A 13,612-nucleotide genomic window follows, 5' to 3' on the forward strand; every position below is an offset into this window, starting at 1 on the left:
ATCACCACTGTTGTGCATCAGCTAACCAGTCCTTTGCAGTGTGTGAAAATTGATTTGGCTAGTTACTAATAAACTTTATGTAACTATCAACAATTACATAAACTTAGTTGTAGCAAAGAAATATCATCCAACTGCTTATTTAAGATCATTAAATTTACTTCTTAAAACGCATTTATTAAAATTTGAAAAATGTGCAAGAGCAATGATGATAGGTTGCCTCCAAATATTATAGATTTTAAATGCAAAATATAGAATATTTATACATGTATTTGCAAATATAACTACTAAAAATGCAGCTAAGGTATTCAATTAACAAAAGAAGAAAGCTAATACAAAGGTAGTAAAAAAAAAAATCTTGATTCACCTTAGCTTCCATGTGTATATCCTATATGACACAATTAGAAATAAAACTTACTTCTCTCCAATGTTCCCTTTGGTGGAAGCTGTGGGAGTTGTCGGCCCCTTCGTCCTGCCACTGGAGTACTTGATGGGCTTGTTTGGACAGACCCAGTACGAGGATGAGACCTACAAGATACATCATTAATACTCATTTTCAATAGAATTAGTTAAATATATTTAATATATTTGGTTCATATGATAGCTGTATGGTGCAATTTTAAAGGAGGTTTAGCTGCTGATTAAAAGGTTAGGAAAAGTAGGACAAAATATGGATATTTGAATGATTATCTAAATAGCAGAAGATGTTTATACTGTTATGTAATATGCATACATACACAGATACATGCACACAAAGTCTTACAGTAAAATCCATGGAATTATTAATGTAAACTGAAATTCTATCCATATGAAAGCAAGGAGAGAAGCCTACAGCTCAAAAAATAAAAGATAATGCTTCATATTTCTTTCTACCAGATTTCAAACTCTTTAACACTAACCTCCCTCCCTTGATCCTAAGAGATTTTTACTCAGGCTTATATTAGATATCCCTTTATTAGAAATTATCTCATGAAACTACAAGTAAAACCCTGAATAATTCAAAATTCAGCTAAAGAAGATATTGGGCAATACATATTAATAGTGATAGAAAGAAACTAAAAATCTAGTTTTAACTACTGTCATTAGGATGATTATCCAAAAGTGATGTCTAATGGACACAAACAATTTCTCATTCTGTAGGAGAAGAACATGATAGCCATGAGGTGTGTTATGTAGGGAATACCCAGGACTCCTGATAAATGAGAAATCACAAAACAAATGTGGTCAGGACAGTTAATAAACAAATTACAATGGTAGCCACACACTATTATATCCACGGAATATAAATAGTGTGCTTACACTGAAAAGGTTAGTGTCGATTGTTATTAGTGATCAGCCAAGGATGACAGAAGAGACCATTTAGCTGCTGGGAAAATAAAATGTGCTGGTGGGGCAAAGGGGAAGTTAGTCTGATTGATTTATCTTTCACCTCGATAAGGCAGGTGAAGGAGGGGCAGATCTTCCAGTCATTAATGAAGGCATCGACCTCATGAGGTTTGTATCAGGACGTTCAGTGGATCTGGAGCGGGTGGTGGTCCGCTCTAGGAGAGGCCGCTGTTCTGTTGATCTGGATCTGTGATATGGCTGTCTATCTGCTGCTTCACAATCCCTGAAACGTTAGTCAAAAAGCAGCTCAGTTGATCTTTAGTGCCTTTCTGCTATTTTGTTATGATGCATCAAACTGATTTTGAAAAAGGTAATTGTTTAAGATTATTGAGTATGGAAAAAAAAGTTCTCTTCCCCAACATATGCTGCGTTAATTCTCACTAAACTCCGTAAGAATTCCTAAGGAACCAACATCTGCCTTTAATAGCAATTCCCAGTGAAGATAATAGGATTTGCTCTGTTATAATCAAAACAAAATTATCTGTTTTCCAAAATGAATTCCCTAAATGGAACATGTGAAATATGTGAAGTATTCTATTCAGAAAGAATTCAATGACTTCCCAACATTTGTAAAAGAGTAAAGAAAACCATAAAGGCACTAATTCTCAAGCTGCTAAGGCTGTTTATACTAATAAACAGTATACCAAGTAAAATTTAAAAAGGCTTTCAGCACAATTGTAGTATACTGATACATCTGAACATTCAAATGACTGAATCCAAATGTTATGAGAAAACAGTGCAACTTTGCAGTCTGTAGCCATATTCAAACATAGTCCACAAGAAAAATCATTCTTCAGGAAACGGGTACACCAACCATTCTACATCGTTTATCTCATCACAATTTAACAATGCCAACCAATGCAATTCAGAATGAGCATTAATTGACTGAAATAATAACAGTCTGAAACAATGTGATTTCTTTGATGAGAAATAAATCCAACATCAAAATTTAAGCCTTCTTTAAAGAAGTATACTTAAGCAAGCTATCAGCACTAATTTTTGTATCCCTGGAGTCTAGCATAATGCTTTTACATCCAACGTGCAATTTGTAAATGTTTCCTAAGATCACCCCATGATCTGCAGTATAGCCCCCAAAACAGTAGTTTTGATTCTAGAACTCCAAAGTATACCTCAAAAAAACTATTACCTCCCCATATAGTTGTAACAACAGTACTGGAAATGCTTATATATTATAAACACCAAAGAAAGCTTTAGTATGCCTCAAGACTAATGTACTAACGACTTTCACTTTACCTACAAATTCTCTTGATCTTATTTTTGATAATGAAAACCGCAAGTGCTTAAAGAAAAATAATATAAAGGACACAATTTTCCAAATGTAATTCATTACATGGCATACAATTTTGGACCAGCAGATATTAGATTAGGCTTCCCTGACAGCTCAATTGGTAAAGAATCTGCCTGCAATGCAGGAGACCCCAGTTTGATTCCTGGGTTGGGAAGATCTGCTGGAGAAGGGATAGGCTACCCACTCCAGTATTCTTGGGCTTCCCTTGTGGTTCAGCTGGTAAAGAATCCACCTGCAATGCAGGAGACCTAGGTTCAATCCCTGGGTTGGGAAGATCTCCTGGAGAAGGGAAAGGTTACCCACTCCAGTATTCTGGCCTGGAGAATTCCATGGACTATATAGTCCATAGGGTCGCAAAGAGTTGGACATGACTGAGCAACTTTCACTTAGATATTTAGACTTATGACTTTAGGAACTGAATAATAGATTTACTCTATAACATATTTTGTGATTATCTTACACTTTATATTCATATGGTAACATGAAGGCAAAAGATTTTTAAACTAGTTTTATGTTCATGTACTATAATATGATTGATTTCTTAAGATAAGTTTAGTATTTTTATAAGTATATCCAAATATGTCCAAAAAGCTGTGTAAATACACACACAATATTCAATTACTTATCAAAGAGAGAAATGAAAAGGCAATTTGACAGGGTAAGAAATCATAATTCTATTTTTTCTTCCTGAAAGACTATTTTAGAGAGAACACTTCTCTTTAGAAATAAAAATGCTCAATGTCTATCAAATGTTGTTAGTATACATATCTTTGTATATCTTCAACACAATATATTTATATACTGCACGCGCGCTAATCCGCTTCAGTCATGTCCGACTCTTTGTGACCCTTGGACTGTAGCCTGCCAGGCTCCTCTGTCCATGGGATTCTCCAGCCAAGAGTACTGGAGTGGGTTGCCATGCCCTCCGCTAGGGGACCTTCCTGATCCAGGGATCGAACTCATGGTTCTATGCCTTCTGCACTGGCAGGTGGGTTCTTTACCACTAGTGCCACCTTGGAAGCCTAAATATATATTAATATGTATCTTAGATTCCTTAAACCTAGTTTTGAAGATACCAATCTTTACATTATTTTCATATTTCTTATTATCTGAAAATAACAATAATTTATTTCATTAAATAACATGTATTATGCAAAATCTAATTTATTCTGATTTCATTAGGCAATTTTTCCAAGTGGAAACTGAAATATTAGAATATACAATTTCACATCTTTGACACTATATTTTAATAATTGAAATATATAATTGTGAGTGAAATCTAGAGAATTATTTCAAATGTGTTGCTACATTCCATGTCCTTAAAAGAATACTATTATCTTTAAAATATTAATAAAGAAGTCACTCTTTAGGAAATATGCCTTAAAAAAAATCTCTTTAGTAAAAAGTTGTTTGAAGCTATAATCAGTGTTTTAAATTTTACTTATATTTTTCTCACCATATTCATCAAAAGTATGAATTATGATTTCCATAAAAAATAAAAATGCTTAATAAGTGAAACATGAAAAGAACCATGGTAGAAGTTAGAAATGTATTGACATGCTCCACCACAATTAAGAAAGGGGAAAATCATCATATTTTAAACTTTGATAACACAGTAGAAGGTCAAGATAGACTTCTATTTCCACAAATGGCTAAAAATATGTCTTACTAGGTGAGAACTAAGATTATTGCTGAGAAAACTGAAAACAGCAATGGTTAAGTCTCATATATAATACCCACTTTCATAATAGGTTTTCTAAGGGATTGAGATATAACTCGACAGATCAGATCAGATCAGTCGCTCAGTCGTGTCCGAGTCTTTGCGACCCCATGAATCGCAGGACGCCAGGCCTCCCTGTCAATCACAAACTCCCGGAGTTCACTGAGACCCACGCCCATCGAGTCAGCGATGCCATCCAGCCATCTCATCCTCTGTCGTCCCCTTCTCCTCCTGACCCCAATCCCTCCCAGCATGAGAGTCTTTTCCAATGAGTCAACTCTTCGCATGAGGTGGCCAAAGTACTGGAGTTTCAGCTTTAGCATCATTCCTTCCAAAGAAATACCAGGGCTGATCTCCTTCACAATGGACTGGTTGGATCACCTTGTAGTCCAAGGGACTCTGAAGAGTCTTCTCCAACACCACAGTTCAAAAGCATCAATTCTTCAGCGCTCAGCCTTCTTCACAGGCCAACTCTCACATCCATACATGACCACTGGAAAAACCATAGCCTTGACTAGATGAACCTTTGTTGGCAAAGTAATGTCTCTGCTTTTTAATATGCTTGGTCATAACTTTCCTTCCAAGGAGTAAGTGTCTTTTAATTTCATGGCTGCAGTCACCATCTGCAGTGATTTTGGAGCCCAGAAAAATAAAGTCTGACACTGTTTCCACTGTTGCCCCATCTATTTCCCATGAAGTGGTAGGACGGGATGCCATGATCTTAGTTTTCTGAATGTTGAGCTTTAAGCCAACTTTTTCACTCTCCACTTTCACTTTCATTAAGAGGCTTTTGAGTTCCTCTTCACTTTCTGCCATAAGGGTGGTGTCATCTGCATATCTGAGGTTATTGATATTTCTCCCGGCAATCTTGATTCCAGTTTGTGTTTCTTCTAGTCCAGCGTTTCTCATGATGTACTCTGCATAGAAGTTAAATAAGCAGGGTGACAATATACAGCCTTGACGTACTCCTTTTCCTATTTGGAACCAGTCTGTTGTTCCATGTCCAGTTCTAACTGTTGCTTCCTGACCTGCATACAAATTTCTCAAGAGGCAGATCAGGTGGTCTGGTATTCCCATCTCTTTCAGAATTTTCCACAGTTGATTGTGATCCACAAAGTCAAAGGCTTTGGCATAGTCAATAAAGCAGAAATAAATGTTTCTCTGGAACTCTCTTGCTTTTTCTATGATCCAGCGGATGTTGGCAATTTGATCTCTGGTTCCTCTGCCTTTTCTAAAACCAGCTTGAACATCTGGAAGTTCACGGTTCACATATTGCTGAAGCCTGGCTTGGAGAATTTTGAGCATTACTTTACTAGCGTGTGAGATGAGTGCAATAGTGAGTTTTCATTTTATGGTGAAAGTGAAAGTGAAGTCACTCAGTCATGTCCGACTCTTTGTGACTCCACGGACTGTAGCCCACCAGGCTCCTCTGTCCACAGGATTCTCCAGGCAACAGTACCAGAGTGGGTTCCCATTTCCTTCTCCAGAGGATCTTCCTGACTCAGGGATCAAACCCAGGTCTCCTGCATTGTAGGTAGATGATTTACCATCATGTTGAATGACCATTTGCAAGGCATAAAGTATTTTAGTGCCTACCTGGGTTTCTGAATTTGGGCTCTGTATTTCAATATAAATAGTTTCCTTTGTAACCCTACCTATTTATTTTACTTTCTGCATTTCAAAATATTATTTGAAAAAGGGTAGACACAGATTTTACAAGATTGCCCAAAAGCAAGCCATATAAAACACCAGGAAACTCTCACCTGTAAATTTAAATTTTTCTTAGGTTAATAATTTGATTATCTTATAAAAGTGATTTAATATCTATCATAACTCTATTTTTAGTTTACATTTTCTGGTATATATGCTTAAAATAGTTTAGAGTTTCTCAGAGTTTCTATGTGCCATTTACCTGGATAGATACGGATATAGTTCTGCTTATTTAGTGACTACTATTCTAAACTGCAAGCATTTGCACAGGATCCTCCACAACTGAAGCTAATTCATGTTGACTGACAGTATTGTAACAAGACCTTGTAGTGTATCAGGTCAGCTTTAAAATCATTTAATAGTATGTGCAGATTTTGATTTCTAAGGGGAAAATAATTTTATAATTATCTAGCAAAGTTGTCCATTTTCAATCATTTTCCCACTCATATAGTTGCTCTTGAAATTTTTTTTAAATTTTCAAGTATTTGGCACAGCTGTCTACTTATTTCACCATCCTTGTCACTTATTTCTCCCAGTCTCCAAGTACATGGAGTTATGCAGTGTCACAGAGAAGCATAGGCCAGTGAGCATTTTCTTTCATTTATATTCAACCATTGCAATAATGCAATTCCAGATCAACATAAACTCGATGTAGACTATCTCTTAAGTATGATAAAAAAAAATACCAAGATTACTAAAACAATGAAAAACAAACTGCACAATGCTTCAAAGTATTGTTCAGATATCAATGAAAATTGTCGTAGGACATAACTCAGGCCTTAGAATCTATGTTAAATCAGACAGATTTATTTTATATTTATATTGTAAAGATGTGGTAAGTAAATGTAATAGGGTTTCTTTCTCATAGGCTTGCACAAGTAAAGCTATTTAGGAATTATTTTTCTTCTTTATAAGGAAATAATTTCCTTGTAAGGTCGAAATCCTAAATTAAAAAAAAAAACAAAAAACTTGGAGATATCTCTGAAGGACAAAAAGTATAATCTCAGATTTGGAGCAAGACATGACTTTCATAAATCTGTATTACATAATATAGCAAGCTGATTAACAGCAGCAGCATTATACTTTTCATTAAACACCTTCAATGTGTAGAGATTTTCTAAGCATTAACTACATAATTGAAGGAAGAAACAAGCACATTGTAGAATTTAAAAATGAGATATAGGGTAATTAATATGTTACATGCTGTATGATATATCAAGTAATTTAAAGCAATTATATAATTAAACTATAATTTTCTGGTACATCATATTGTGCGATGTATAAATTTAACCTTTTAAAACCCAGTTTATATATTTTAGCATTGCTCCCAGAGTTAAGAGAATGGAAGACCCAAAATACCATGGTAATAAATGAATATTTCTGAATATTTGTATCATGTGTATAAATAGAAATATTTTATTATTTTGGTGGAAGATAGATTAATTTTCCTTGGACATGATAGATTTTTTATATCAGAACATTTCTGTTCAATTAAACATTAAATATGTATGTTAGTTAAAAGTAGATGAGGTTATAAAAAAAACAGTAATATCTAGAGTCAACCAACTTAATAACAATCTAACTAACATGTAAAAATGGTAATAATACACATATTGATGGGGAAAGAAACAAGACACTTTAATGTAGAAAAACATGTTACTATTACTCATAAACTTATTTTTATCATAAAAATAAAATGGTCCTTTATCTATAGAAGTATTATCATAAAACAGTCATTATTGTAAATAGCAAGAAGAAAAGATTATCACAATTTTCTTAAGAAAACTAGGGACAAATACAATACTGAACAATAAAGATATATTAGTAAACATGCACACGCAAAAACATAAAATATAAATGTTTGAGGACGTTTTGAGTATTTAAATAAGTATTCATAGTTATAATTCTGTCACTTAATTTTTACTTTAAAAAACAACAGAAACAAAACCACAAATAAGCAAGGTTATTTACTCAGGAACAATTAAACATACAGTGAATTAATACATCTTTAAAATATGTATTTTTAAAGTCTTGAGAGATTATCACGTTCCATCTACAATATTCTTATTGTACTAAATAATTTTATTTTCAGTGGATGGTGAAGTATTAAAAGTGTTTTGTCAACTATAAGAAATTCAAGCTATTCTGTCAAGGTATTAGCCCTATGGTTTCCTTTCCTAGGTCCTCAAAGATTCCATAAAATAACAAACTTTTTAAAGATGTATAACGGTCATCTGAGTTAAATTCACCCATTCCAGTCCATTTTAGTTCACTGATTCCTAAAATGTTGATGTTCACTCTTGCCATCTCCCATTTGATTACTTCCAATTTGCTTTGATTCATGGACCTATCATTCCATGTTCCTAAGCAATATTGTTTTTTATAGCATTGGACTTTACTTCCATCACCGGTCACATCCACAACTGGGTGCTGTTTTTGCTTTGGCTCCATCTCTTCTTTCTTTCTGGAGTTATTTCTCCACTGATTTCCAGTAGCATACTGGGCACCTACTGACCTGGGGAGTTCATCTTTCAGTGTCCTATATTTTTCAGTTTTCATATTGTTCATGGGGTTTTCAAAGCAAGAATACTGAAGTGGTTTACCATTCCTTTCTCCAGTGGACCATGTTTTGTCAGAACTCTCCATGACCTGTCCATCTTGGGTGGCCCTACATGGCATGGCTCATAGCTTCATTGAGTTAGACAAGGCTGTGGTCCATGTGATAAGATTGGTTAGTTTTCTGTGATTGTGGTTTTCAGTCTGTTTGCCCTCTGATGGAGAAGGATAAGAGGCTTATGGAAGCTTCCTGATGGCAGAGACTGACTGAGGGGGAAAGTGGGTCTTGAAAGTTGCACTATAAAGAAAGCTGAGCACTGAAGAATTGATGCTTTTGAACTGTGGTGTTGGAGAAGACTCCCTTGGACTGCAAATATATCCAATCAGTCCATCCTAAAGGAAATCAGTCCTGAACTCATTGGAAGGACTGATGCTAAAGCTGAAACTCCAAAACTTTGACCACCTGGTACGAAGAACTGACTCATTTGAAAAGATCCTGATGTTGGGAAAGATTGAAGGCAGGAGGAGAAGGGGACGGCAGAGGATCAGATGGTTGGATGGCATCACCGATTCAATGGACATGAGCTTGAATAGGCTCCAGGAGTTGGTGATGGACGGGAGGCCTGGTGTTCTGCAGTCCATGGGGGTCACAAGGAGTCAGACACGAGGTGTGCTGCAGTCCACAGGGGTCACAAAGAGTCGGACACAACTGAGCAACTGAACTGAACTGAAGTTGTATCTCTGAAGAACCAAATTATGAATTGATATTGTTTGATAGGAGTAAATGTGATAAGGCATAGTCCTTACTCGAGAATATCTGAGTGCCGTGTTCAATAGATTTATTGGTCATCTTTGAACAATTCACTAGCATTCCTTTTGTTTTGCTAGTTTTACATGGATAGTGGAAGTTCCTCATATACACTGGTGCTTGCTGCCCTTCACTGCTACTTCATAATGTTAGTTCAAATCACATACAATAGTGATTAGAAGACTGATTCATCCCCTCCCAAATACACAGACACACACACAGAACAAGAGGTGTGCACATTTTCAAGCATAATCCTCTTCGTCAGTCATGAATGATAATATGATGTCTAACAGTCAAAAAAAAAAAATTACGGGAGACACCAACAAGCAAGAAAAACAAGGCCCACTGTCAAGAAAGAAAGCCATCAACAGAGTCAAACTCAGATATCCACAGATGTTGGGACTATCAGGCAGGGAATTTAAAATATTGTATCACTGGTGTATTAAAGACTATCTTAGAAAAGATGGAGAATATCTCTTGCATGAAAAGCTAGAGAAATATCAGCAGATAGATGAAGACTGTAAGAAATCAAATGGTAGGCCTGTGGTGAAGAAGGATGTGATGTGCTGTGGGGTCCTGGGCCTGGCAGACCGTGGGCAGTTGGAGGTGACTTTGGAGTAGCACTTGAAGGGCACAGTGCAGGATCTATCCATTGATGGAGTCCTGCTCACAGATTCACAAAGATTTAACCTGGCTTGCTGTGAGACCTAGTCAGATAAGCAGCTTAGCCCAGCAAGCAGCTAAGCTCACCTCTGACCCCACTGGTATTCCTGTGGTGTGTCTAGAATCAGACAATGGGAGTATCATTATCCAGAAAACATCAGCATCACAATGCTGTTGCACAAAATGACCTCCTGATATTTTGTATCAATCAGTTCTCCAGCAGCCTATCATAGGACTACAGACTGCCTTTGTTAATTATCTTAAAGAGTTTTTAAAGTTCAGTAGTTAGGCCTTTCATTTAATATGCATTGAACATTTTTCTATTAGCTTTAGAGTAAGCACCTTTCAACATTGTATGGGATGACCTATCAAAATATTAATACAAAAAAGATTTTGCTTTGAAGCAACAGGTCTAGATTACTTTGTATATAGAATTTTCTTATGGTCAATAAATCTGGTTGGACAGGAAAAACTAATCAAATGGAAATGTCAGAAATTATAGAAATTAGAATATGGCAAAATGTTGGAAAGTTTGAAGTTAGTTTATACAGATCTTAAATGTCTAGTTAAAAGGTTAAGATATGGTTTAATTTTCAATGACTGACCAAAAAGTTCTGAACAAAGGTAATATTTAAGTAATGAATTAAGAAGATGTCTTCAGGGGTAACATATGGAATAAATTAGAGTAGGAAGAGGCTGACTTGTAGAAAAAGGTTGGAAACAGAAGAAGGCATGGATGAGAAAAATAAACCACAATGTACAATTTATATGGAATTATACAAACATAATTTTAGGGCTAGAAGGAATCTCAGAAATTATTATTTTAAATTCCCTGCCTTATATTCCCAACATCTGTGCATCTCTGAGTTTGACTCTGTTGATTGCTTTGTTTCTTGCTGCTGCTGCTGCTGCTTGACAGTGGGTCAATCTCTCACATTTTTGAAATAAGCAAACTAAAGCTCACAGAAACTTGATAAAAGTCACACAATTTGTTATTTTTTGAGATGGAATTTGAATTGCTCTTTCTTGGTTCTAAAGCCTATTAACTTCTTTGGAAGCAAGGATAGAGTTTTCCCTACATATAATGCTTGGCAAATCGCCATATGAATTAAGTGAAAGAAATGAATAAAGAAAGAAGCTGATATTCCCAGCTTCTAAAATGAAATGATGATATATTAACAGAAATAGAAGAATTCTTGAGAAGAAGGAGCCTAACTTTAGGTTTGGACCTAAATTTGTGAAGTGTTGCAACGATACTCTTCTACAGATATGTCAGATAAAGAAATCTGATAGTTTGAGAAGTCACTGTATTATATTAACACTCCACTGTTCATTGATTCACTAATTCTTTTAAAGGTATTTATTGTATGCATGTCATGTGTCAGGCATTATACTAGGTATTAGAAGTTCTGGACAAAGTCATAAAGATGACAATGTAGGATAACATACGGTCAAAAAGTTGAGAACATGAGAAGTAGGAATAAAGTGAAGGAAACAGAAGAGCAGTCAAGGGGTAGAACGAGAATCAGGAGAGTTACTGTATTAGAGAGGCTAAAAAGATTAATAATGGCAGACACAAGGACATAACAAGGATAAAAGTGTAAAAAGATACAGCAAATGATAACCATGGAGAATATCATTTAAAACAAATTGCTGGAAATAGATGTCAAACTGTAGAGGGTTAAAACTTAGTAGCTGATGAAGCGGAGAAGGTAAAGGCACCCCACTCCAGTACTCTTGCCTGGAAAATCCCATGGATGGAGGAGCCTGGTGGGCTGCAGTCCATGGGGTCACGGAGAGTCGGACATGACTGAGAGACTTCCTTTTCACTTTTCACTGTCATGCATTGGAGAAGGAAATGGCAACCCACTCCAGTGTTCTTCCCTGGAGAATCCCAGGGACAGGGGAGCCTGGTGGGCTGCTGTCTATGGGGTCCCACAGAGTCGGACACGACTGAAGCTACTTAGCAGCAGCAGCTGATGAAGAAGCGGGGAAAGCATATGTGAAAATACATAGTCAAGAAACATGACCTAAGTAAGAGAGACAAATCAACCATTCTCTAGGGAGCTTGAAGGTGTGGCAGATTAGAAAGAAGACACTATTAAGGAGATATCAATATGTCTCTTTAACAACAATTTGAGGAAAAACAAAATGAGTAAAATAAGAAAGACTGAAATGTAAGAGAAATAAGACATAATTAACAGAAGTAAATTTCAGAGAAATTAAGAATAGTTATAGTCAGAAACACAAATAGATTACTTGTAATGTAATAGAAGATCGATTTCCTCTTAGGCTTCTAAGAGGAAAGGAGAAAGTTGGTAACAATGCAAAGAAATTATGGCAAAAAGATGAGGAGGTAGCTCAGGAAGTGTGAATTACTTGGATTTGATCAAATTCATTAAGGGTTCTCAGTACTACTTCTCAGGGCATCTACGGGAAAACACTCTTGTATTTCACACAAGAATCTCATCCTCCTGTGACTCCACTAGTTTTGTGAGAAAAAAGTGCGAAAGTGTTACTCGTTCAGTCATGTTTGACTCTCTGTGACCCCATGGACTATAGCCCACCAAGCTCCTCTGTTCATGTAATTCTCCAGCCAAAAAAACTGGAGTGGGTAGCCATTCTCTTCTCCAGGGGATCTTCCCAATCTAGGGATTCAACATGGGTCTCTTGCACTGCAAGCAGATTCTTTACTTTCTGAGTCACCAGGGAAGCCCTTTTTTGAGCTTTGTGAGAACGCTTTCTCTGACTTGGGTCCTCATCATGACCCCAAATACCTTAAGATAAGACCACTCGCTGCCTCTCTCCAAACGTGATGGCATCTCACAGTACTACTCTAGCCCCAGGTCAGACCCTTCCCAGAACCTTACTCCATTCTGGCACCAAAACAACTTAGGATACATTTAGATGTCTCGGGTATATCACTTCTATTTAAGCATCTTATTTGTATAATTCTTAGTATCAAGTACAGAGAAAGCCCAGTTGTCCCTTGACAGCTTCTTCTCTCTAAATTCTTCATTTCCTCTATTATCTTCCGTACCATTTTAATTTTCTTTATTCTCGTATTTTCAAGAATTTTCATCTATGACATAACTTCCTTATGTCATCAGCTTTTCTGCAGAATAGTTTCTGCATATCCCTATCTCAAATAGCACTTAGCTCAACCCTGCAGACGCTTCTTCCAGGGTAACTCTCACCTGCAGAACCTACTTATTCTTTCACATTTCATAGTCCATGGATTCAGGAGAGATTGGATCCCTGGAGACACTCTGGCCAAGTTCTTCCACTGTAACATACATGTCCTTATTTCTATCAAGGATACCACTTGGCTGTAAGATTCATTATTAACTCAGGTTGCTAATAACTATCAACTTCCAGTCAATATCCCTTAGTTATTGATTATTTGGGGAATTTTTATCAGCCATTTTCTTTAGATAAATTCTATGGTGATTCCAGGAGATTT

The 13,612-nt window shown here is 36.2% G+C and overlaps 1 protein-coding gene across 39 annotated transcripts in view; it reads right to left on the reverse strand.

Moving 5' to 3' along the window:
- RIMS2 (regulating synaptic membrane exocytosis 2) overlaps positions 1–13,612 on the reverse strand; it is a 605,437-nt gene that overhangs the window by 202,256 nt on the left and 389,569 nt on the right. For 33 of the 39 annotated variants that reach the window (XM_061439193.1, XM_061439200.1, XM_061439191.1 and 30 more), the window contains 2 exons: positions 1,427–1,606; positions 416–525 (listed from right to left, as the gene is read on the reverse strand). In XM_061439193.1, coding sequence (XP_061295177.1) covers positions 416–525; positions 1,427–1,606 — 290 coding nt within the window. The remainder of the gene's footprint in view (positions 1–415; positions 526–1,426; positions 1,607–13,612) is intronic. The other 6 variants (XM_061439208.1, XM_061439194.1, XM_061439184.1 and 3 more) reach the window with 1 other exon arrangement.

Source organism: Bos javanicus, chromosome 14 (genome assembly GCF_032452875.1).
Source record: "Bos javanicus breed banteng chromosome 14, ARS-OSU_banteng_1.0, whole genome shotgun sequence".
In the NCBI taxonomy this organism is placed as follows: Eukaryota; Metazoa; Chordata; class Mammalia; order Artiodactyla; family Bovidae; genus Bos; species Bos javanicus.